The sequence below is a fragment of the Phragmites australis genome, chromosome 7 (assembly GCF_958298935.1).
Source record: "Phragmites australis chromosome 7, lpPhrAust1.1, whole genome shotgun sequence".
NCBI lineage: Eukaryota > Viridiplantae > Streptophyta > Magnoliopsida > Poales > Poaceae > Phragmites > Phragmites australis.
The window spans coordinates 25,081,556-25,105,090 of NC_084927.1; the positions used below are offsets into that span (position 1 = coordinate 25,081,556).

The following is a 23,535-nucleotide window of genomic DNA, read 5'->3' on the forward strand; positions in this document are numbered from 1 at the left end:
TCTTATCACTTGCACCGGCATCCCTTTCGCTTAACTTTGTCAACATGCTGTCTTCATCACCTATTTCATACTTTGCTTGATCTCCATGTGTACAGCTAGGATCACCGTTGACTCCACCTAGCCTCCTTATCATCCGACACTAAACACCCTCTTAGCTTCGATCACCCACCGTCGACCGTCAAATTACATCCGTCATCTGCACACCATGAGACAAGTAACCACGTTTCTCTAACTCTAACTCCAATTAGTCTATAATTAAAATGCTCAAATCAAATTTAAACAATCCAAAACTCGATAAACTAAATTGATAATCTTATTAATCACTCATCACATATAAACTAATACACATTTTAACATTTTTTTTTTCAGTTGCGTCCTTTATCAGTGAACAAATACAAGAATCTCGTGTGGCTCATCGAGCTGTTTTCAGTAACCGGCCGGGAAGCCTCCCTTTCTCGGGTCACTCACGGCGGTAAGGTCGCCGTAGTGCTCGACGTTGTGCACCACGAACTGGCTTATGGTGCCCCCGGCGAGCGGCTTGAGGACGTGGCCTCTCTTCTGCAGGTCGGCCCTCGTCGCGGCGTCGAGCTCGAAGTGGTCGCCGATCACCGTCGTCCAGTTCTCGTACTGGACCACATTCGGGATCAGCTACAGCCATGCCAACCAAACCAAGCTCAGAAGAAAGAACAGCTGGTCTCGTACTGATCAGAGATTGGATCTTGTGTATGGATCTGGATGAAATCAAAACAAAAGATTTGACCTGGTGATACACTCTTGGCGCCATGACAGACGACAATGGATCCATGCTTTTGACGAAATGGTTCAGGAACACCTCGATCGTTGCAGCAGGGATCATGCTGCCACCACTGGCACCGACTGCTGCCTTCAGCTTGCCATCCTCCGTGACACACGACAGAGAACAACAAGAAGCTTTCAGACACATGACTTGGAAGTATCGAGCTTATTTCAGTTCTTCTCAACTTCAATTATACGGTGTAGTTACCTTGAGGACTATGGTCGGAGCCATAGAAGAGAGCGGCCGTTTCAAAGGGCTGACGAAATTGGCGGGAGCTGGAGGTGGAGAATTGGCAGACGTGTTCGCCGGCATGGAGAAGTCATCCATCTCGTTGTTGAGCAAAATGCCTGTGCTTGGGGACAGGATCAGGGATCCGAAGTACGAGTTGACGGTGCTGGTCATCGAAACCGCGTTTCGCTCGCTGTCGACGATGGACAAGTGGCTGGTTCCATGGTCCTGAAGGATGTTCCACCTGCAACACAAGTTGGTAAGGAAATTCAGAGCACATAGAACTCACGAACATTTCTGTTGCAAATATTGCAGTACTAGGTCAGGATTCAGGAAAGAAGGAACTGAAGAGAGGTAATACTCATGGAATTTCAGGTTTATGATACAATGCAAGAGGATTGTTTTTAACAGTAAAACAGGATCTTTTAATGTTATCCTAAAGGAAAAATGTTCTTTACCTTCCACCATAATGTTTAGGGTCGAATGTCATGTTGTCGTAAATGGTTTTCTTCAGCTCAGCAGCAAATTTGGGGGACATCATATCAGATACAACCTCACTAACATTCACAAAGTCAGGATCGGCAAGATTCATCTTTACGGCAAAGTAATGTTTGAAGGATTCAATAAGGCGATGGATCCCAAGAGAGCCAGAAAAACCAGAAGGAATTCCATACTGTGAAAGGATGTTCAGAACCTATTCATAAGTTAAAAAAAGGCGTCAAGAAAATAACAAGTAAATACGAAGAAACTGGTTGGATATCATGTGTTCATCAATGTTGACAATGCAGAGAACTTACAAGCATCATCCCGGCACCACCGGCCGACGGCGGAGGCATAGTCACCACCTGAAGCCCCATCACGCTTTCCGACAGCGGCCGCCGCACCTTGACCTGGTACTTATTCAGATCCTCCATCGTTATGATCCCCCCAGCCTCCCTGACATCCTTCACAAGCTGAGCGCCAACCGAACCATGGTAGAACGCGCTCGGCCCGTGCTCCGCGACGGCCCTCAGCGTCCTCGCGAGCTCCACGTTGCGGCACACGTCCCCGACCTTGAGGATGTCCCCGTCCGGGGCGTACACGGCTCGGATCCCCCTGTTGCCAAGAATGCCGTCTCTGGTGGCCTCCATCTGCATCCGCAGGTAGGGAGATATCCTGAACGCCAGCGCAAGCCTGGATGCTGGCATGACGAGACGCTTCCATGGGAGCTTGCCGTGGCGCTTCCATGCCTCGTACAGGCCAGCGATCTCGCCTGGGACTGCTATGGAGAGTGCACCCTTTGCTTTCAGCGTCTCATTGCCACCGTACATGTCCTGAATGCATAGTTGGAATTTCTGGTGTTCATTTCTTGTTTTTGGAAGAACAATGGTGAAGATAGTACAATAAGGAAGAACTGACGTAGAACGGTCATTCCTCTGTTCAGACTTGACTCAAGCTGAAACTAGTCTCCCACTACCCTCACTTGGTTCAAGACTGGCCGTGCTACAAAAATAATCTCTGCAATCACTTTGCTTTAAAAATGCACTGAGATTATCTGCAAAAGCTGAATCACGGACTTGTTTTGTCTTTTATTATTTCAGTTAAAAAAAACTGCATGGCGGATCATTTTGTAAACTTTAACAAGCATGGTCTGCATTCTTCTTTAATAGGTCATTGATCGGATGGGAGACACAAACGTCTGACACAAATATTTTGTGATTGTACAATTCTGATAAAAGGAATACCATATGATCTTGCTCGCTGTTGTTTGTCCTGTAACATTAGGCATCATATCCCTAACATGGATTCCTTCTGGCTTTCCCAATTTCGTGCTGCAACGGTCCATACACTAGAGCAGCACAATGCAGGGGACACCGGCGGCAAGTGGACGGTAGCGTGCGGCACTTTCCACGCATCAAGAGGCGAGCAAAGACAAGGACAGCATTGGAGATGGCACCAACCTACAAGGATAACGTTTGCACAGCCACATGGATCATGGCTCCATGCTCATTGTTCTTCCCATCACTCGTCGAGACTGCTGAGAGGAAGACAACTGCCTATTACCCGTGCCCTTCTCAACTAGTAGGAAGGCAACCTACAAGGCTCATTCTTCTTTCGGAGAGTTTTGTGAGCGGAGGATTGAGATCCCCTGCATTGGAGAAGCCCTCTGCATTAAGATGAATGTGCACCATCCGATCAAAAACGGAGAGCTCAGATCTATTACTACAGTAGCCTATGAACAGTAAAATGCGTTGCTACATCATGATGCACCACTGTTGCTACAGTATACCGCTACAGTAATATGGTTAATTAATGCAAGCTACTGTAGCTGTTAACTCAGTACACTATTCACACAGTGATTCTCTGCATTAATCACAATTAAAGCAGAAGATCCGGGTCCATGAGCGAAAGACAAGATCCTGAAGGAACAACAACCATGTGAGCAGTGGTGGAATCTTCGAGGGGCGGGACCCTCCACCCTCCTACTGGCTGCCACTCTTCTTTGCAAGAGAAGGAGAAAAAAAAAAGGAGATGAGATGAAGTAGTAGGAGGAAGAACATCATTACCCCTCCATGACTTCGCTGCTGTCGGTGCATGTGAGTCAACTACCAACGGGCAGCACATACTTGTCATGATTAGTTTACACTCCTACTTGTCACAATCGTTCACGATATTTCTTGCCTCTCGTGGCCTTGAGTACCGGTCAAGTCTGGTTCTTATGCAACTTGTGTTGGAAAATCTTGGTATATATTTTGTTCGAGCGTCGCTGTTTGAACTGATATACTGCTGTGACTAAGACAAGAAGAGAAAAATACTACTCCGAATCATGCAGCTTCGAGGTAATTACCAGCTGATTCGAAGTCGTCTAACGCCAAGTGAAGCAGTGCATTGCATTCTGCGAGTAAATCAGTCGCAAATCCCTAGTAAAGAGTAAAGAGTAAAGACTAAAGACTCATGCTATGGCCATGCACACGTTTAACGAAGTCACCTTGGAGGCGGCGAGGGGCGCGGTTTCGCGGGCGTCGTACGCGACGGCCGTGCCGTCGTCGAGCCTGACGAGCATGAAGGCGCCGCCGCCGACCCCGCTTGACGCCGGGCTGACGACGCCGAGGCAGAGCGCCGTGCTGACGGCGGCATCCACGGCGCTGCCGCCATCGCGGAGCGCGTCGCGCCCTATCCTCGAGCACCGCCCGTCGTCCGCCGCCACGGCGCCTCGCGGGGAGGTCACCACCTCCCTACGCTCCCCCGCCGCCGCTCCCGCAGCGAGGAGGAGGAAGAGGAGGAGCGCGGTGGTGGCCGGTGCCCATTGGGGCCGTCGAGCTGGGGCAGTGAAACGAGAGGAGCTCAGCGAATAGCATGTTGGTGTGGCGCATAGAGTGCGTGGTGGTGCCAAAGGAAAGAAGAGAAGAGTGTACCAGGCTTACCAGCCATGGCGCGGGCTGAGGAGAGAACCGGGAAAAGCCGCGGGGAAGATTTTGACCGTCGAGTTGGAAGGCCCGAGGCCTGGTCTGAGCCCGGCCAATGCTTTGGGTTTTTATAGAGGGCTAGGCCAAATCGGGCAACGCACAGACCTTGTACAGGGGTTCAGCTGGTCTCTCTTCTTTTTAAAAGAAGGGGGTCCAATTTACCAGTTGCCTCAACGAGGTGGGGGGGGGGGGGGATCCATTGCTAAAGCTCGACATGAGTAAGGTGTAAAGCTCGACATGAGTAAGGTGTATGATCGTGGAATGAGATTTCTTAGGGCAGAGCTAGTCAACTGGATCATGCCTATTAAGGCGGGACAAGACACATTACTATAGGTATGGCCTGAGGGCTAGGCGGGCCGAGCCGGCACAACATGCCAAGCTGGGTTGTGCTTGGGCCGATGCCTTGGCACAGTGTGTTGGCACGGTCCGACCCGCCCGATCGCCCTCGCATTGTCACACGACACGACCTGCCGTGCCATAACCGTGTCCAGGCCAGTCTGGCACGGAACAGTCGCTCACGGGTCGTGTCGTGAGCCATGCCTCCAGCACTCGGACCGGTACGGTATGGTCCATTTACTTAGCCGGGTTGTGTCTAGCTAGGTCCGTGCCGAGCTAGCCCGTCAGGCCCACTTGGATAGGTCTCCTTAGAGGCAATGCTTACCGGATTGGATTTTCGACTTTCTATGAACATTTGATTGATCTTCTTCGAACACGAAGCCTTCTGAAGCCTTTGTTTCTTTGGCTTCGTGTTCGGATCAACATTTAGAGTATATTCGATGATATCTTTGTTGACCCCTTGCAAATCCTTCGGCGACCATGCAAAGACATCTTCGTTATTGCGAAGGAATTTCATTACCCTTCGCTCAGCTTCTTTTGTCATTTCAGCTCCTATGACCACTGCTCTATCTGGCCTATCCTAACACAACGACACTTTCTTGGTCTGGCCTTCGGGCTTAACCTTCGGCACTTGATGCATTTTTAGCAGGTCTTCTCCTTCTTGGGGCTTCGACAGAGGTTCTGTTAGGACATGAACGTTGCACCGTCCCGGAGTGTATCCCACTTCAATTCTGCGGCCCATTTATTGATCTCCTAAAACCAATATAACTAAATTGGGACCATGCATTTTCATGCACAAATAGCCATGGTGTGGCACCACTTCATATTTGTTTAGCACCCCTCTTCCAAAGATGGCTTTGTATGGACAATTTATATCGACAACATTGAAGATATTATCTTCTATCCGAAAATTTGACCCTTCGCCAAATGAGATCGAGATATGTACCTTACCCAAAGCATTGATTGTCTTTCCACCGAAGCCCAGCAATGAAGTTTCAGCTTGGTACAAGATGCTTCGTTGCAAAACCATTCTATCAAAGACGTTGGTGAAGATGATATCTGCCAAGCTACCGCAATCTATCAAGATCCTGTGGACTTCACTTCCAGAAATATTGGCAGCAATTACAAAGGCATCAGTGTGTGGGTAATCCAAGACTCTCATGTCCTCCTGCGAGAAGGTGATGGGGACATGAGACCACTTCAAATGGACGTATGGAGGTTACACCGACATGGTTAACCCTTAGCACATATTCTTTTTGCTATCTCTCGGACTCAATTTCATGATCAGAATCACCAGTGATTGCCAATACCACATTCAATCCATGTATTACTATGTTAACCAATCTGCTGTCTTCTAGGAGAGCTTCGATTGCATGCCTTGGTGGAGGGGGTGGAAGCATTGCTTGAAAAGTTGCCAACTGACCATATGTCTGGTCTAGTGGAGCCAAAGTTGCTGGAACATACGGTTGTGCCGAAGCCATTGATCGCCATTGAGAAGTGAGTTCCGAAGGGTTCGGCCCGTGAGATTGACCCTGGGTCTGCTAAAACTGCCACGTGCTGCCCGTCCTGTACGATGCTGCGTGATGCACTACCTTTGTAGGATCGAATGGTTGTTTCCCTATGCTTTCCTTTGTGGCTACAATGTGTGGACATTACTTAGTTGTATGACCAGCACCTTCGCCATATAACTCACAGTACAATGTGCTTAGGTCACGTGGAGCTCATCCTCCTCAGCCACCTTGACCTCTGTAACCTCTACCGCTTCGGCCGCCGCGGGCTCCTCCACCTTGGGCTTCGATGATCTCTTGCAAGACATCGTCGGATCCAGACTCTATCTGATTGACTTCTTTTTGCTTTGAGGTATACCTAGAGGCCTCATTTTTCCTCGAGTGCTTTGGCCTATATTTCGACTGGATGGTGTTTGTGTCCTTATTTGATGGATAAGGCTTCGGTATTTTCGACGCTACCATTTCGCTTTTTCTTCGATGGTCCACTTTGGACCTTGCATATTCCTTCACTTTGGACCTACGTCGGTTGCTATTTTACTGTGAAGAGGTCGATGGTTGTAATCATCTCAGCCCGATTGCCCTAGAAATTGCAGAAAAGGGCATCGTGCAACTACTCCCATAAGTAAATGGACCCCGGAGGTAAGGTGGAGTACCAGGATCTTGTTATCCCTTTTATCACCAACACAAAGGCCTTCACCAATGTTGTGTCATCTCCACCAGCAGATTCAACTGCTGCCTCAAAGCTCATGACGAATTCCCTCGGGTCTGATTTTCCATCAAACATTACCACCCTTAGCATTTTGAAACCCAAAGGCCACAGCTGGCTTTGCAAGCCAGTGGAGAGCGGTGATTCTGGATCATCTGCGCGTGACATATGCCGAAGATCCTGCACAGGCCATGTTGTAAATGCTGACGAAGGGGAGATAATGTTTCATGTCTCTTTTCACTCTCGTTGTAGTATGCTAATTTTTTCTTGCGTTTGCCCCGGAGTTCTCCTGGCTTCGTCAGCTCATCGGTGATATTTAGCTGCCATTCGACTTGCTGCCAAGCTCTCTAACGTACGCTTTTTCTATACGATTTGCCTCTCTAGGTCTTCGACTTCTAATCGCGCAACTCTTTTGAGAAACCAAGTTGAAATGTGTATTGGTTTATATGTGATGAGTGATTAATAAGGTTATCAATTTGGTTTGTCAAGTTTTGGATTGCTTGAGCTTGGTTTGAGCATTTTGATTATGGACTAACTGGAGTTGGAGTTGGAGAAATATAGATACTTGTCTTATGGTGTGCAGGTGACGGATGCAACTTTACGGTCGACGGTGAGTAATCAAGGCTAAGCGGGTGCTTGGTGCCGCATGATCAAGGAGGTCGGGCGAAGTCAAGGGTGATCCTAACTATACACGTGGAGGTCAAGCAAAGCATGAAACGGTGGATGAAGATGGTGTGTTGACAAAGTCAAGCGAAAGGGATGCCGGTGCAAGTGAAAAGGTAGCTTGAGGGATCGGGAGCGGGAGAGATATGTCGGCAGTCAGGATCGCAAGACAGAGTACACGCGTCGACATCAGAGCGCTTGCTTAAGGTGTAAGCAAGTGACGAGTTATGCTTTGAGAAGCGTGCAAAGAGTTTCACAGTTGGACCTCAAAACCATGAGAGGATTGGAGGAGTATGTGGCACCATCGCAAAGCTTGCGTCGAGGAGAAGCTAAGTCGTGAAGACATCGCGGTCGTTCGATGGACGAAGTAAGAAATAGACCAAAATACCCTCGGTAGAAGGTAGAAATATACTACAAGAGAGGGGTATTTTGGTAACAAGTTAGGAAACTTAGAGGTTAAGTTTTGTAGGCCTATAAATAGAGGAGTAGGGCTATGGAGGAGTTTAAACTAGCCATTTGAGCCCCTTGTGCCACCAATTTGGGACCCTAGTGCTAGTGTTTTAGAGGACAGGAAGGATGAGTGCTTAGCCTATGTAATAGGTGTGAGTTTTGAGAGAAAAATATTTGTAATTTGACTAAAATATGGCTGATCTCTTTGAGTAATAAAGTTTATATTTTTGCATATGCTTGAATTCCCCTCTTTCTAGTTTCCCTCTATTGGTTCCCTTTTTTTTTTTGCAAGTTTTGCATCTCAGTTGCGATTTTTGTTTTCGTGCTTGAGCTGAATTTTTTTCACCTTGTTTGAGTTAATATTCTAGTTGCTAGAGGCATAAAATTCACGTACAAAAGTATGGTATTGAATTCCTTTGCCTCTAATCCATCAACTTCGAGGTTTTCTTCACCCGGTGATCATCTCCTTAAGTTTTTGGTATTTCTCCTAAAGATCCAATTTTTGTGTGGGGTTGAGTCATGGATTAGTTTGCTGTGGAACCTAGGGTTCGATCCAACCATGAGACCCACCTTTTGTTAGATTTTCAAATTTGATTTTTGAATCGAAACTTCCAGGTTGAGCCTGAATTTTTGTTGCGTTGCTCTTTGTGGTGATTTCTTCTTGAGGAGCGTTGGATGAATAAGGAGTAGGCTATCTATTTCACAAAAAATTTGTAAGATACCTATTCACCCCTCCCCCCGTCTAGTCTCCGTTCTCAGTCCTACATCTTTCTGCCTTGGTTTCTTCATCTTCGTCTTCATATTATTCGAAGTGACTGAAGTCCTCATGGTCCTCCACATGAGGTGCCTTTCCCTTCGTTGCTGTCCAAGCTTCAAAACGAGAGCGAAGCTAGGTTTCTATCCTTAGCATCGAAGCACTAGCATTCTCCTGGTGAGTTGGCTCTTCATGAACTCGACCATCCCTATTGGCCAGTATGGCCACATCATTTTCTTCTTCTTGAACTTCTTTGATTGCTTCAGACGATGTTATGTTTGGATCCACCGCGGCCGAAGGGGCAGCCATGATCGCCCCCCTCTGGAAGTTGTGCCCGTTGTGTCACTGATGCATCAGTGGCCTTCGGCTTCTTTTTGGGTGGCATGACTTCGTAATAGTTCGATCCCTACGGAAGGCGCCAATTGTTGGTGACTTACATAACCGGACAAAGTGGAGGGTCTTCAGTTCACTAGAGGGATCCGAAGGCTTGGTGGGAAGCACTGCAATTTAGGGGACTGTGCACTACTATTATTACCAATCGTCTTTTCGGTTATATAGGCTATACCTGACCGCTCTCTATTATAATGTACAAAATTACCTCTCTAATTGCCATATTCTTGACATATTCATAGGTAATTCGGTACTATCCTATGTACAACTGGTTTGTTTACAATCGTGCCCTTCGTCATCCTCAATTTCTTATCTCAGTCCTTCCTTCGCTTGAGCTCCTGGATGTTTGTGTCCTAAGGCACCTTCGGCATCCGCTTCGGCATCCCCTTCGGCTAGCTCCTTCGTGATGTCGATTGAAGGACTTCGGTTAGCCTCCGAAGACCCGACACAAGCTTCGCCCATCCCGGCTACAAGAAATGCTCTCGCGACACCGAGTGGCCGAAGGGTACCTTCGGGTTGTCGAATGATTCCTACAATATGATTAATACACGACAATTGTAATTTTTTTTTAGTAAAGTTGCTACAAAGGTTTTCGACCCAGTATCCGAAATAGGCCTGTAAAACCATTCTCTAACAATATGATTATCTATTGAACGTTTACCAGATGGAGCCTCCAAAAAAAAAGTCTTCTCATGCCCATAGAAGGCGACAAATCCTACTTCTTTATTTTACTGTCACCCAAGAGCCCAAAACTAAAATAGTCTTTTAAGTTTCTACCGAATTTATAGTTTCCATGTGATATGTAGCCTACGATAGATAGACTAGATCAGAAATACAATATGGGTCTAAGAGAACAGACGTGACAGATATAAAATGAAGTACAAATTAATGGATGCATGTCGAGAGGGGTTTAATTATTTGGGGACTCGTGAAGTTCGGCCCAGATATCCCAAAATAAAAGGCAGGCAAAAATGATAATCCGGACTAGGATCGGGGGATTTGAACCCGACGTGAATCGAACACGCAACCTTCTGATCTGGAGTCAGACGCGCTACCATTGCGCCACGGATCCGGCTTGTATGAGGAAGCAAAAAGATACAATTCAAATAACTCTGTAGTTTACCAGATCAGATCCTCCAATACGTAGTGTTCTTATGAGATCGGTTGTGATGGGCCATTGCATGGCCTTACGCCGTGAGCAGAGTAATAGTACTTTTTTTCTAAAGCGAGTAATAGTACTACTGATAGCGAGCTGGAAGCGTATGCATCCCCTGTTTCGGCCTTCCAGTCTATAGCCGGGCCGAAGGTAGGCAAGATTGCTTTAAACACGCACTCCTGCCCTCCTACTACGCCGGTTTCTCGTTAACTGAAGTGGCAGATTTGAGTCCCCCGAGACTGAAGAACAGCATTAGAATTCAAGGAAACCGAGCAGAGCGCAGAGAGCATTGAATTGAAGCCTCCACTCGCCCCGCGGCCTTCTCATCGAGCCTCGTTAGTTTACTGAAGAGTGAGGACCACCAGGCAATGCGTTCCCAGCCTCTTCATTCACCTCCGCTTCCATGAACCCGTCTCTGTCCTACAAACTCTGGCAACAAAAAGTCTGGGAATTCCAGTTGGATTTGGATCGATCGACCCGTGCACATGAAGAAGCAAGTGACATCACCGAATCAGTCACGTCGGCATCCCACAAGCCGGTCCATGCGTGCTATTAAATGGCAGCGGCATCGGCGGCAGCTCGCAGACTTCGAGTGACTGGAGCTGTGCTACATTAAGCAAACCGAAGCGCACACTGACAGCAGAATATATTTTTTTTCTAGTACGCGCGATCTGAATCTAATTTCTGTAGAGTGCAGAACGGCAGCACGGGAAGGAAGCGCCGAGCCCCCTCTGAGATGAAGGTGACGCCATAACTGCATCGCTGCAAAGCCCGGCGCTTCTGAGCGGTGAGCCCGGGCCATAAATGTAGGCACCGAACCGAGCCATGCCACGCCACGCCTCGCCATTGCTCTCCCCTCGCCCACATGCGTGCGCGCGTCGAGCACATCTATTCCTCCTCGTCATCGGCATCGTCGTCGTCGTGCTCAATCTTTGGCTGGGTCTGGGAGCAAGGAATTCCATGTGAATCCTACCGGCCGGGGATCCTGTGAGCGCCCGACGCATCCAGTTATTTATGACCACTGTCTTGTTCTTGCACCCAGGTTTCCATGTATATATATACTCGCGCGCAAGCAGAGCCGCCTCCCCGAGCTAGTAGGTTGTAGGCAGTCTGCTCTGTTTTTTCCTTGACTCATCGTGCACCTCCTCTTCCCCCCCCCCCCCCCCCCGCGACCTCGCATACACACCAGAGACTATACGTAGTTAGTGTGCTAGGGAAGCAGAAATGAGCGGGTCAGCCTCTTGCGTTCAGGCTCCGAGGGCGCTGCTGCTGGCGGCTCTGTTGGTCATGAGCTCGTACTCGCACGTCGCTAATGGCGTCAGAACCACACCAAGTAAGCTGATCTTTCTCGTTACTGTCGATCCTGGTCATCTTTCGCATTTCAAAATTTGGAAAATGTTGCAACTTGCAACCATATCTAGCCGCTTTATTAGTCAGTTCATGCATGCATGCAACAGCTGACTAAACTCTGTTAACTTCCGTTCATGATGACATGGCAGGACATGTGGCGACTCAACAGTCTCTCACATGCCCCGTCATTGCATAAGTTAACAACGGCTTGCGTGTAACTAGCAAAGGCCTGACAATTGATGGATCAAATGCAAACGATACGCCTGCTCACATATTCGTCGTGTACATTACGCAGATACGTCAGGTTCAGCTGATGCCGCCCGGCTTGACGTTGCTAAGGGGATACCACTACCAGCCGCTGCAAGCAGGGCAAGCTACGGCTACACATCAGGCAAGGCGACGGCGTTGCACGAGAGCGAACCGGAGGAGCTGATGATGACGAAGGAGCGCGCGGCGACGGGGTCGCGTCTGCCGGACTGCACGCACGCGTGCGGGCCGTGCTCCCCGTGCAGGCGCGTCATGGTGAGCTTCAAGTGCGCCGAGGCCTCCGAGTCCTGCCCCATCGCCTACCGCTGCATGTGCCGCGGCAGGTTCTTCCACGTCCCCTCCATCTAGATCCTACAGTGCTGCTGCATTCTGGATTCTGCTGCTGCTGCTGCTTGATTTTAGTTGCTCTCGCGGTCCTTGGTTAATCAGGCCTTCGGTCATTTTCTGTCGCTTGGCATGTAAACCAATCTGTGCTGTGTTGTGCTGTGCTGTGTGTATATTATGACGAGCTGTTGTTTTCTGTCAATGCGGTAGTACTAGTATAGCAGTGGACTAAACGCCGCTGCAGCCTGCAGCTCTGGTTTGGTTTGGTTCGGTTCTACTACTCGTGCTTATTTCCAACTGCCTACAGCAAGCTATTCGCGTTGCATGGTCCACTTCAGCAACTGTGCCGCGGCTGTGGATTTGTTTATGTAGAGAGACTGAGCGAGGCCTGACGAACCTGATCGAGCGCGCGCAGGTGCAGAGCAGCAGTGCTGCGTAGCGCACAGCATAATCTAGGCCTGCGCCTGCACGATCAGGCCATTCTGCATGCAGAATGATTTCAGTATTACGGCCCCAAACTTCTTCCAATTAAAGACATATTTATTTTTTTATTACGATTCTAATCGTTGACCACACCGCCTACGAGCTCTTGCTTTCCCTCGGCGCCGGCCTCCGGCCCGCCCGCGACGCCGTCGTGCTCCACTACCGGATTTCGAGACTTTGCCGTGTGCCTTGGGCACACGGCGAAGGCCTTAAAACACTCGGCAACATGTTTGCCGAGTGTAACACTCGGCATATCAATGTCGGCATACACAGTGCCGGCAAGCTACTGTTTGCCGAGTGTTTTGTATCGTGCACTCGGCAAACATATTTGCCGAGAGTCAAATACGACACTCGGCAAAAAAAAGTGACATAACGGTGCCAATACGTTAACGGCCTCTTTGCCGAGTGTCTCAGGGATACACTCGGCAAACACATCGACACTTTGCCGAGTGTCTCAGGTATACACTCGGCAAACACGAGGACACTTTGCCGAGTGTCCGTGTATACACTCGGCAAAGTGAGCACAGAATAGCACCCAAATAGCACAGTTTGGCGACACGTGCCACGCATTGCCGAGTGTATCCCGTGGACACTCGGCAAAGTGGCATCCAAAATGCCAGATTGAACAGCCTTGTGACACGTGTGCCTTGGGCCGAGTGTAACACTCGGCATAGCCTTGTTTGCCGAGTGTAACACTCGGCAAACTGTTATTTAGCAGGTCGACAATTGATCCATACCAGATTCAAAACTGTCACTGCAATTTAAAACAATATACATATATTTCACAGATTACCACCTTCACATAAACATCACATATTACGCAAACATCACATAAAGCGTCGCATAAACATCGCATATTACGCAAACATCACATAAAGCGTCACATAAACATCACATATTACACAAACATCACATAAAGCGTCGCATAAACATCGCATATTACACAAACATCACATAAACCGTCGCAAGTGACACAAACATGACAAATTTTTTTTTGACTACATATTCACTAAATGAATTAGAAATAGCAAACGGATCCAGAAAAATACCAAATTTTAACATCAAATATGCTATGTTGTATGTTGAGTGTAGAAAAAGTTTCAAGGTCAAACGACGATTCAAACGTCACTTCGGGTTCAAACCTAATACGTTCCCTCTCGAAACCACGATTCTTCCTGGGAGATGCTTCGATTTCTAAGCATCGTACGTGACAACTTTTGCGAAACCTTCTCAATTTTTTATCTCAACCTCTACGTATCATATCATGCCACTATGGCAAGTCTCATGTTTTTCTGACTTCGTTTGCTTTTTTAAAATTAAAAAACCAATAAGCTACATGTTGCTGGTCGAGTGTTGCCGCCCAGATGTTTCAAATTTCTTTTCATTTCTTGGGTATGGCCTAAAAATAGACTCAACAATGTGAATATGATTTTTCTACCCATTTTTGTTCATTATTTCATGTACTTGCAGATCAAATTTGACTTATATCCATTAAAAGCCTAGAAATGCACTTAATGAATTAAAAATAGCAAACGGACCCAGAAAAATACCAAATTTTAACATCGAATATGCTATGTTGTATGTTGAGTGTAGAAAAAGTTTCAAGGTCAAACGACGATTCAAACGTTACTTCGGGTTCAAACCTGATCCGTTCCCTCTCCAAACCATGATTCTTCCTCGGAGATGTTTCGGTTTCTAAGCATCGTACGTGACAACTTTTGCGAAACCTTCTCAATTTTTTTATCTCAGTCTCTACGTATCATATCATGACACTATGGCAAGTCTCATATTTTTCTACCCATTTTTGTTCGTTATTTTATGTACTTGCAGATCAAATTTGACTTATATCCATCAAATAATTTCTTATGAAAAAGAGTTGTCCATAAAGTTAGATTTCGATGGAACATAGAAAACATGCTATCCATCCAAGAATCGCCAAATAAAGTCGCTTTTTTGTTCCACCACTTCTCACTATGCTACCAGCTACCTCCTCTGATGCACTTAACGATGAACCAAGCAAAACCCATAGATCAGAAGGGCAGCTTAGTGTGTCAAGCTGATCTGCTTTTGCTTCTTCCACTTGTCAAGCATTGAAAATTCCTTCTTTATCTGGATGACAGCTGGAATGATAGTATATAGTCGAGAAATTCCTTTTTTAAGGCAAGGAAGAAGAATTGTTATTCTCTTTCAGAGCACAACTGATTCCAAGGGCCGCTCCCAGGAGTCCACATCTGCTGCATCTCAATCTTAAGCACGACTGAATTCTAACTCCAAGTTCATAACAATATCATTCTTAAACCATACTGTAGTAGTATCAGAATCGATGTGTGGCGGTCTTTGGTTGGTTGTTATTACGAGAAAGAAAAGAGAACAAAAGGAAACCAAAAAGAAACTAAAGAAAAAAAAAAGTTTGCCGAGTGCTTAATATCGAGCACTCGGCAAACATTTGTTTTCAATTTTGCCGAGTGCTATTGTTTGCCGAGTGCCCGAATTCGCCGAGTGCCCGAATTCGCCGAGTGTTTGTTTTCAATTTTGCCGAGTGCTATTGTTTGCCGAGTGTTTTTTGAGGTATTTACCGAGTGCCTATTTGTTTGCCGAGTGCTTTCGTCGGGCACTCGGCGTAGGTGGTTGTTTGCCGAGTGCCCGATATATTGCACTCGGCATACACGTAGGTACTCGGCATACACATCGTTTCCGGTAGTGCTCGGCGCTCCTCATGTGGCGTCACAGCAGTGCCAGCACCGGCGTCGACGTCGTCTCCCGTGTGCTCGCCCTGTTCCGCACCCCGGCCGCCGCCGCTCCTCTCATGTTCTGCGGCGGTGACGACGTCCACGTGCGTCGGCGCGCGCGGCTCCTCGCGTCCCGCAGCCCGACGACCTGTGAGGCCATGCGCCGCGGAGGTCCTCCAAGGCGTCAGGGCGCTCGTGTTCGACGACCGGCTGCACAACGTCATGCGGCGCTACATGAGGCCAGTGGCAGCGGCACGCTCCCGGCAAAGCTGGCAGCACCGTATTGCTATAGCGCGTTAGCGGCGACGGAGGACGCCCAGTCGGTGGAGAGATACGACAAGGTGGAGAGAGAAGAAAAAAAGACGAAACGTTTTGTTTATAGTAACAATAGTGAGTAAATACATAACATAATTCACAATCCACCTTTCCCTCAATTATAGATTTTGATATAATCTACCTCTAGATTATGAAATCTAAATTGTAAAATCGACCGATTTGTTTTCAATTCTAATTTTAAATCAAAATCTTAAAATCATAATAAAAACCAGACTATAAGTCTCATCAGCGTTGGATAAACCGTACGCAGAGAAGCTGGTTAGGAACCACATTTTTTTCGGGGTATGTTTAGGAACCACATTTTTTTTCCGGGTATGTTTAGGAACCACATTTTTTTTCCGGGTATGTTTAGGAACAACTGAGGTCAACAAAAGTAACTGGAATCCCAATCCGGAGTAAACCATTTCACCTACAATTGTGCAACTAGCAGGACGACCAACTACCTGTCATATACACAGACAAGAATTTTCACGAACCGAGATGCTTAACTAGTCGATCAGAACTCGAACCATTCCATTACCTCGGGCCGGACAATTCTACCGCCCTGAGGTTGTAGGTCGATTCGACGATCCATTCGTTGTGGCGCGGGGCCAGCTCGGCCTCCTGCCGGATCACCTCCACCTTCTGCCACTCTTCCCACCTCTCGGCCAGGCCGTCGCCCTCCAGCATCCTCACCACCTCCGACATCTTGGGCCGGTCCATCGGTGAGCCCTGCGTGCAGAGCAGCGCCACCTGGATCAGCGACTCCACCTCGCGGTCCATGTAGCTGCCCTGCAGGTCCGGGTCCACCAGCATCTCCAGCTTCTTCTCCTTCAGTAGTCCCTTCACCTGCAGGCACAAGCAATAGTTCTTTCCTTCAGAAGTTGAAGCATCTAAGTTCACTGAGAATTACATGCAAATTGCTAATGCATCAGTATCACACAAACAAATAAGTCGTTATCAATTGTCATGGCATATTATTATCCATGATCAATGGATGACACATGGAGGGTGAGCGGCAGCTTGTTTAGTCACCGGTCATGCTAATAGGACTTTGAACCAGTGGACGATTAAATTAAATGATTTGTTCAACTCTAAAACTTGGACTGACAGAGAGATTCAAGTTGAAACACAGCTAATATGTATTGAGGAACATGAAACCATGAGCTGTGTGCCCAACTCATAATGTACGCTGAAAGATGGACTTTTAGTACATACCCAGTCAAGCAACATGACGTCATCATCATTCGCGAGACGAGCAAGATCAAACGCCCTCTGTCCAGTAATGAGCTCCAGAAGCATGATTCCATAGCCAAAAACATCGGTCTTCTCAGAGGACTTTCCAGTTGATAGGTACTCAGGAGCAATGTGTCCGATCGTCCCACGAACAGCCGTTGTTACGTGGGTGTCCTTGTAATCCATAAGTTTGGCGAGGCCAAAGTCACCCACGACTGCTTCAAAGTCTTCATCCAAAAGGATGTTGGCGGCTTTCACATCGCGATGAATGATCTTGGGATCACAGTGGTCATGCAGGTAAGAGAGACCTCTGGCAGATCCGAGTGCAATCCTAGCCCTTGTTTCCCATTCAAGAGACGGATCATCTGGCTTGCGTTCTACAAAATCAAGTAACATGAATGAAATCAGAAATAACCCAACCTAAACTAGGAGTGCACAAACAGAAAAGGTCAAAATGGTTAGATCCTTTGGCACAAAATTTGTAATAGTTCACCTGCAACTAAATGAGGAAATATTTAAGCAATGGGGAAGAATTAAGATACCTCGCAGACGTGATGCAACACTCCCATTAGCCATGTATGGGTAGACTAGCAACCGTTCTGTAGGTGTCATGCAGAATCCACGGAGTCGAAGCAGATTCCTGTGTACAGCCATACTAATCAGTTCGACTTCTGTTTGGAACTGGAGCTCTCCACCAGGTGTGCGTTCCTCCTTCAATCTCTTCACTGCTACCAATGAACCATCCGTCAGTCTCCCTTTGTACACCTTTCCAAAACCACCTCTTCCTAGAACGTTCTTATTGCTAAAACTATCAGTAGCAACTTGAAGCTCCTTCAGTGAAAACCTCTTAAGTTGTCCAAGGTGAACTTCTGGATCCTCCTCAGCTGAATAGAAAGGAGAATACAGATGAATGAAGTGAATAACATAGATGACAGGAATAGCACAAATAGTATATAATACCCACCAGGGACATCAAAGAAACATTCTTCAGGTTTACGCCGCCGCCACAATGCAAATCCAATAGCAGGCACAGCAAACAACAATGCAGCGCCAGCAGCGGCACCTCCAGCAATTGCTCCAGTGCTAGACGCACCTAATGGAATGGAATTAATCCAACAATCATATGTCAAGTACCATCATCTTGATTACGTGAGTGTTTCAGTTTTACGCATATCTCAAACAGTATTATGATATGCCACAGAATAAAGCTATGCAGATCACCTTGTGATGGAGTTGGTGTTGGGGGATTGTATGGAGGGGGTGGAGAAAAAGGAGGAGCCCCAGGACAGGGTTTTGTAGTACCAGGGCCACAAAGATCTGGGTTGTTAGCAAAACTGTGACAACAAAGTAAGAATTGTCAACCTCACAAGATACAGTTAAGCATCCAAAATTTCATCCAGAGAGTACCTTATAGGAGTGAACTGTGAAAATGAGCCAGTTGATGGCACCTCTCCTGAGAGATTATTATTTGAGAGATCCCTGTACAATTGTCAGAATACATTTGTTATTATCTACCATCCTGAAAGGCTGTAACAATGTACACAAAAAATCTTTCGGATAGATATAAAATATGATTACTAGAACAGTCAACTTACAGGACTTGGAGGGTTGTGATATCAGTCAAGGATTTCGGAATTTGACCTGATAAACTGTTGTTATTAAGACGGCTATCCTTGCAAGTAGGTATCCAAAGAAAGAATAGTGTTATAATCATTCCAACAAACAAGCCTATAAATAATGTAATAAGCAACAAAACAAGAATTAAATGATGGTTTTTTGTTTCCTTTCTAAGAGTCGAAGGCGGGTATGAAAAAATACATAAATGGCCAAACAACGTCGAAGTTATGAACACCTAATAGCACATGTAAATTGAAAAGTACGTTTGGAGAGTAAGTTATTGTAAATGCATGAATGGGCACCTCATGTGTACGTATTATTTTTCTTCTCCATATTTTTGTCAGAGAAAACAAGATCAGAAAGCAAAAAAAATCAGATAGTTTATAATGAAAGGATCACAATATTTGATGTAACAATTTCAGCTATGTGGTTAAACATTTCTTAACAGGATTATGGAATAAACTTACAGAAACCGCAGCTTCAATAGTTGCCCCAAGGTGTCAGGAATAGCGTCAGTGAAGTTGTTCAGGTACAGATCCAAACTGACCAAGTTAGTTAAGTTCCCCAGCTCCAACGGTATTGGCCCGCTTATGTTGTTACTGTAAATTTCCCTGTTGCAAAATGGTAAAATTAACCATAAATTTCAAGGCATAAAGAAAGACAATGTAATGGCGGCCAGCCAGCCGCTTGTATGGGCCCAAGGAGCACCACAGTAGGAGATCAAGCTGGGAGATAAGTTTAGTAAGAGTTGGGTTTAATTAGGAGATAAGTTTGGTAGATTAGGATTCGAGGTGATTTGTTTAGAGATAAGTTTGGTAAGAGATAAGTTAGGAGTCGGATTGAATTAGGACTGTTAGAGATAGGTTTGGTAGGAGATAAGTTAGGAGTTAGAATTGATTTAGGATTGTAATTTCCCCTCTCTATATAAAGGGGCAGCCGCACATCATTGTAACAAAGGAAAAGAGAAGAATTAATCTAAGTCTCTCTCAACTATAGTCTAATCTCTCCCCTAGCAGCAGACGCCGCCTGGCTATCCTCCCTACAAATGTTATCCCCTTATGATCCTAGGATCATAACAGACAACTTGAAACTTGGAAGGTAAAATATGTTTATCGATGAACAATATAAGGTAGGAAATAGTAAGAAAAGTGGAAATTATTGTATGTAAAGTAAAACAAAAAAGATCCAAACATAATGTACCCAAAAGTTAAAAAGAATAAAGCATGCATAGTAGCCCCTCCGAACATCAAGCCAAGAGAATCAAAGAAAAAGAAAAAGGTAGAGTTTTACAGACAGGGATCAAAACAGGATGACATTGGTTGAAAGGGAAGTATATTTCCTTGGCAGCAGCATAACTATATTCACTGACGGCTCAAAACATGCACATAGATTCCGAACGTTCTGAAAAACAAGCTTTTATGCTTCTTCAAGACTTGGAATGGATTGAACGATGCACCAGCCGCATATTCGCATGGTAAAACATTAAACATAATTCTCAACAACTCGGATGTGGGAACTTACAGATATTGCAGATTTTTCAACTGTCCAAGCTGTGGTACCAGTGCACCTGATAGTTGTGCATTTCCAAGATCACTGCCCAAAAATAAACAGTCAACATCTAAAACAATCACTCTTTTACCTTTTAGCGAGAATAAGTTAGAAGATTTTATATCAACTTACACTCTGATGACACTGTTATCAGTGTTACAAGTAACATGGAACCATGTGCATGGATTAACCAGGGTGGGATCCCAACTCTGCAGCACATTGTTGTTATCTTTCAGACTTTGGCGTAGGCTGTACAGAGCATCACCTGCCAATGAAAGTATCATCACAATCAGCAACGGTCTATTCATTAACTATTTAAGAGGGATACACGGTAGTTTCTCGCCAGAAACCATACGTGCAGAATGTAAGTCATTTCTGCGCCATGTAACGCAACCTATTTGTGAAGCCAAAGAATAACACATTATGAGTAATTAACATATGCTAGTTAATTAATATCTAAGTTTCCGAGAAATGTGTAACATGGCAACTAAGTAGCATCTAAGTACAATTGTGGTTCCAAGATTAAATATGGTACATATCTATACTATATATGATAATACAAGTTTTTAATTTATATCTCTGTTTGATGTTCTTTGATGTGATCATACCTTTTTCTCTATTTTGATTTATGTACATTTGTTATCTATTCAACACATTTTTTTCAATAGGCCGTAAATAATCCGTATTTAATAAGGGATCTGGATTCAACATGTATGACTAGCATATAGAGTAGTAATTACTAATCACAACTTATAAGAGCTCCATTACCTTTTGCAGCAGCATCTCTTAATCAAGGGAATAACTACAAATACACCCCCAACCGCTGAGTTCCATTTCAAGGATACAACCACCATATCAAAATAACTAGCATTTATAACAACACAGTTTCTTTTCGCACGTACTAGGACGAGAACGGTAAAGAACTAAGCAAACAGTTCGTTCTTAATGATTAGGCCGTGCTTCTCAACTTTAAATTATTAATGTAAACGTCAATATGCTCAATTCTAAGAAATTAATGTGTTCCTTCATCTTTTCGTTATGTTGCTTCGATTCATTTACTAAATAGTACCTCAATATCACTATCGTGAGAAAAAAACATATTTTGCTTCCTACAGCTTCCATGAGTACTATCTTTAGCCAAACGAAGACAAGCGATCATATAAGTTCAGATTTAACAGACAAATGATCTGAAATTTTACTCTATAATAGTCAACCAAAGACAAAGCTTTTGCTTCAGAACAAAAATCCTGCATATGCTCTTTAAAGAGCCATATCATAAACTTCAGAAGATCAATTTAGACATAAAACCATATAGTTCAACCCTTCCATTCGTCCAGAAACCAAAAAAAAAACCTTTGTAGGGACATTAAGATCCAAGAGAATTCTAAACGGGACTTGTCCCTAAACTAGAAACTAATTCCATTTCTGCGCGTAGGCTGAACTTTATCCCAGAAACAAATTCCATGTTTGCACAACCATCCTGCTAGAAGTAACCAATCAACTAGTAATTCATCCTATACAAACCTCAGAACAGAGAACAAATTCCCAACACACTGTTAGAGACAAACCGGAGCACCAAAACCCCCAAAACAATCAATCAACGCAGCGCAAAGGAAAACTATTGGCTCATTACTTCGTCCCAGCTAGAAATTTCGGTCCATACCCATCAACAGAGGCTTGTTGAATGTCAACTAGCACCAGATTTCTAGCCATTCTCCCCAGATTTTTAGCCATTATCCCCACAAAAAGAAAAAGAAAAAAACACTTGCCGTATGCTGCTCGTCAAACAAAGAAGAAAATAAGACATAGTAGATGAGGTGGCCAACCCTCCGTGTTGGCGACGACCCGGCTCACGCCCGCCACCACCACCACCGACAGGACCGCCGCCCACCGCCACCACCACCTCCGCGACACCTCCGCCGACGCCGCCATCCTCACAGCCGTATATGACGGCGCCGTCCCCGAGCTTACCACGCCACGGCCCTACCAATCAGCTCCCGCCTCGCGCTGCTCACCCCTCTCCGATGGAAGCGAGGGATGAAACTTTTTTCACCCTTTTACCGATGGTCTTTTTCTCAGCTCAAAGAGTTTAAATATCGCGAGTTCTGTATGCGTCTTCCAACTTGAGCTGTTCCACTGGTAAACGAGACATGTCTCGGAAAGACCGAGTCACGGCGTGTAGTCGGCGTAAGTTTGACTGACAGATGGGACCACTACAATCTGGACCCACATGTTGGCTAGGTGTAGGGTTCGCTTGAAGGGAGGGTATGGGGCTGATGGTGGTGGGAGAGCAGCAGGAAGATGGGAGCCGCTGACGTGGGCATGATGCGGAGATAGGGATTTCGTGGACGCAGTCCTCGTACGCCCATCCCCAGATCACTTGTTCTCGAGAAAAAACCTGTGTTTTTCTTTTTCTGAAAAGCGGACCAGAAAGTCTGGTTTTCCTTTTCACTTTTTCCAGTTTCTGGGATAAAAGCAAGATAAGCATATGATACACACACCCTTTATTTTCATTCTCTACTGTACACATATCTTCTTCGCGATTTGTTGTATTTCTCCACTGATGAGGACGGTGAAAATGGTCCTTTAGAGCTGGCCACAAAAACATAATGAGAAATTTGATCAATTGAAGCAATGAAATCGAACTAATCAAAAGAGTCACATAATTGCATGATATCATATGTAAGAAGAGTGCAAAGAGACCGCGATAGATGATCAAGGAAAAGTATGGCATAGACAAGGCACCAAAGGATGCGGCCAAGGAGGTCGCTGCAGTGGGTCAAACTCACGTGGTTAGACATGTGCGAGGAGGAACAATCTTCTCGTCGATGGGGAGGAGAGTAATGGCTGCATCCTCGAGAGTAATGGCGGCTATGAGCAAAATGGGAAGAAGAGGCGATGAGAAAGAGTGTGCGGGGATGAAATCTCGTTTAGTTGAATCTCCTACTCCGGGTACAATTTGTTCAAGCGTGTGGGCTCATGACAGGAAACAATCTTGGGATTAAGAGGTTTTCAAATTGTTGGGGCAACATTTTGTAAGAGGGGGGGGGGGGGGAGCGCGTCGAGCCGAGGAGGAGATCATATGGGGCTAATTTATTTGGAGTTTCTAAATTGATCAAAATCGGTAGTTTGGAAGGAAGAGCGGGGACATTAGAGCAACGTGAGAGTTGTATGGTGGAGATTTTTCGGATTTGCATAATTTATATTTTTTATATTAGTATAGATGATGCTAA

The 23,535-nt window shown here is 45.7% G+C and overlaps 3 protein-coding genes and 1 non-coding gene across 6 annotated transcripts; 1 reads left to right on the forward strand and 3 right to left on the reverse strand.

The window, feature by feature from the left end:
- Positions 1-304: 304 nt before the first annotated feature.
- On the reverse strand, positions 305-4,557 carry LOC133924340 (glutathione hydrolase 1-like). Of its 2 annotated transcripts, none has more exons than XM_062369831.1 (7): positions 4,420-4,512; positions 3,993-4,324; positions 1,822-2,337; positions 1,483-1,718; positions 1,004-1,268; positions 761-898; positions 305-648 (listed from the first exon to the last, which is right to left on the reverse strand). In XM_062369831.1, the coding sequence occupies exons 1-7, from the start codon at positions 4,433-4,435 to the stop codon at positions 427-429; spliced, it is 1,725 nt and encodes a 574-aa protein (XP_062225815.1). In that variant the 5' UTR covers positions 4,436-4,512; the 3' UTR covers positions 305-426. The 2 variants fall into 2 exon arrangements, with proteins under 2 accessions (XP_062225815.1, XP_062225816.1); XM_062369832.1 differs by having other exon boundaries at positions 306-648; positions 4,429-4,557.
- Positions 4,558-10,277: 5,720 nt separating this feature from the next.
- Positions 10,278-10,349, reverse strand: TRNAW-CCA (transfer RNA tryptophan (anticodon CCA)). Its single transcript has one exon. It is a non-coding gene; the product is annotated as a tRNA-Trp (tRNA).
- Positions 10,350-11,601: 1,252 nt separating this feature from the next.
- LOC133923529 (protein EPIDERMAL PATTERNING FACTOR 2-like) lies at positions 11,602-12,425 on the forward strand. Its single transcript, XM_062368812.1, has 2 exons — positions 11,602-11,766; positions 12,079-12,425. The coding sequence occupies exons 1-2, from the start codon at positions 11,658-11,660 to the stop codon at positions 12,396-12,398; spliced, it is 429 nt and encodes a 142-aa protein (XP_062224796.1). The 5' UTR covers positions 11,602-11,657; the 3' UTR covers positions 12,399-12,425.
- Positions 12,426-16,286: 3,861 nt separating this feature from the next.
- On the reverse strand, positions 16,287-22,436 carry LOC133924341 (LRR receptor kinase SERK2). 2 transcript variants are annotated; one of them, XM_062369833.1, is made up of 11 exons: positions 22,129-22,436; positions 20,435-20,567; positions 20,276-20,347; positions 19,222-19,365; positions 18,733-18,804; positions 18,545-18,616; positions 18,359-18,471; positions 18,102-18,230; positions 17,680-18,021; positions 17,120-17,514; positions 16,287-16,750 (listed from the first exon to the last, which is right to left on the reverse strand). In XM_062369833.1, the coding sequence occupies exons 1-11, from the start codon at positions 22,232-22,234 to the stop codon at positions 16,439-16,441; spliced, it is 1,890 nt and encodes a 629-aa protein (XP_062225817.1). In that variant the 5' UTR covers positions 22,235-22,436; the 3' UTR covers positions 16,287-16,438. The 2 variants fall into 2 exon arrangements, with proteins under 2 accessions (XP_062225817.1, XP_062225818.1); XM_062369834.1 differs by lacking the exon at positions 22,129-22,436 and adding an exon at positions 21,966-22,122.
- Positions 22,437-23,535: the final 1,099 nt, after the last annotated feature.

Coding starts and splice junctions, on each gene's coding strand:
- LOC133924340 (XM_062369831.1), bottom strand. Junction 2,338..3,992: donor CGCCCCTCGCCGCCTCCAAG/GTGACTTCGTTA, acceptor CTATGCATTCAG/GACATGTACGGTGGCAATGA. Junction 1,719..1,821: donor GTGGTGCCGGGATGATGCTT/GTAAGTTCTCTG, acceptor ACTTATGAATAG/GTTCTGAACATCCTTTCACA.
- LOC133923529 (XM_062368812.1), top strand. CDS start 11,658: ATGAGCGGGTCAGCCTCTTGCGTTCAGGCTCCGAGGGCGCTGCTGCTG. Junction 11,767..12,078: donor TGGCGTCAGAACCACACCAA/GTAAGCTGATCT, acceptor TACATTACGCAG/ATACGTCAGGTTCAGCTGAT.
- LOC133924341 (XM_062369833.1), bottom strand. CDS start 22,234: ATGGCGGCGTCGGCGGAGGTGTCGCGGAGGTGGTGGTGGCGGTGGGCG. Junction 20,348..20,434: donor GATAACAGTGTCATCAGAGT/GTAAGTTGATAT, acceptor ATTTTTGGGCAG/TGATCTTGGAAATGCACAAC. Junction 17,515..17,679: donor TGTTGCATCACGTCTGCGAG/GTATCTTAATTC, acceptor TTGATTTTGTAG/AACGCAAGCCAGATGATCCG.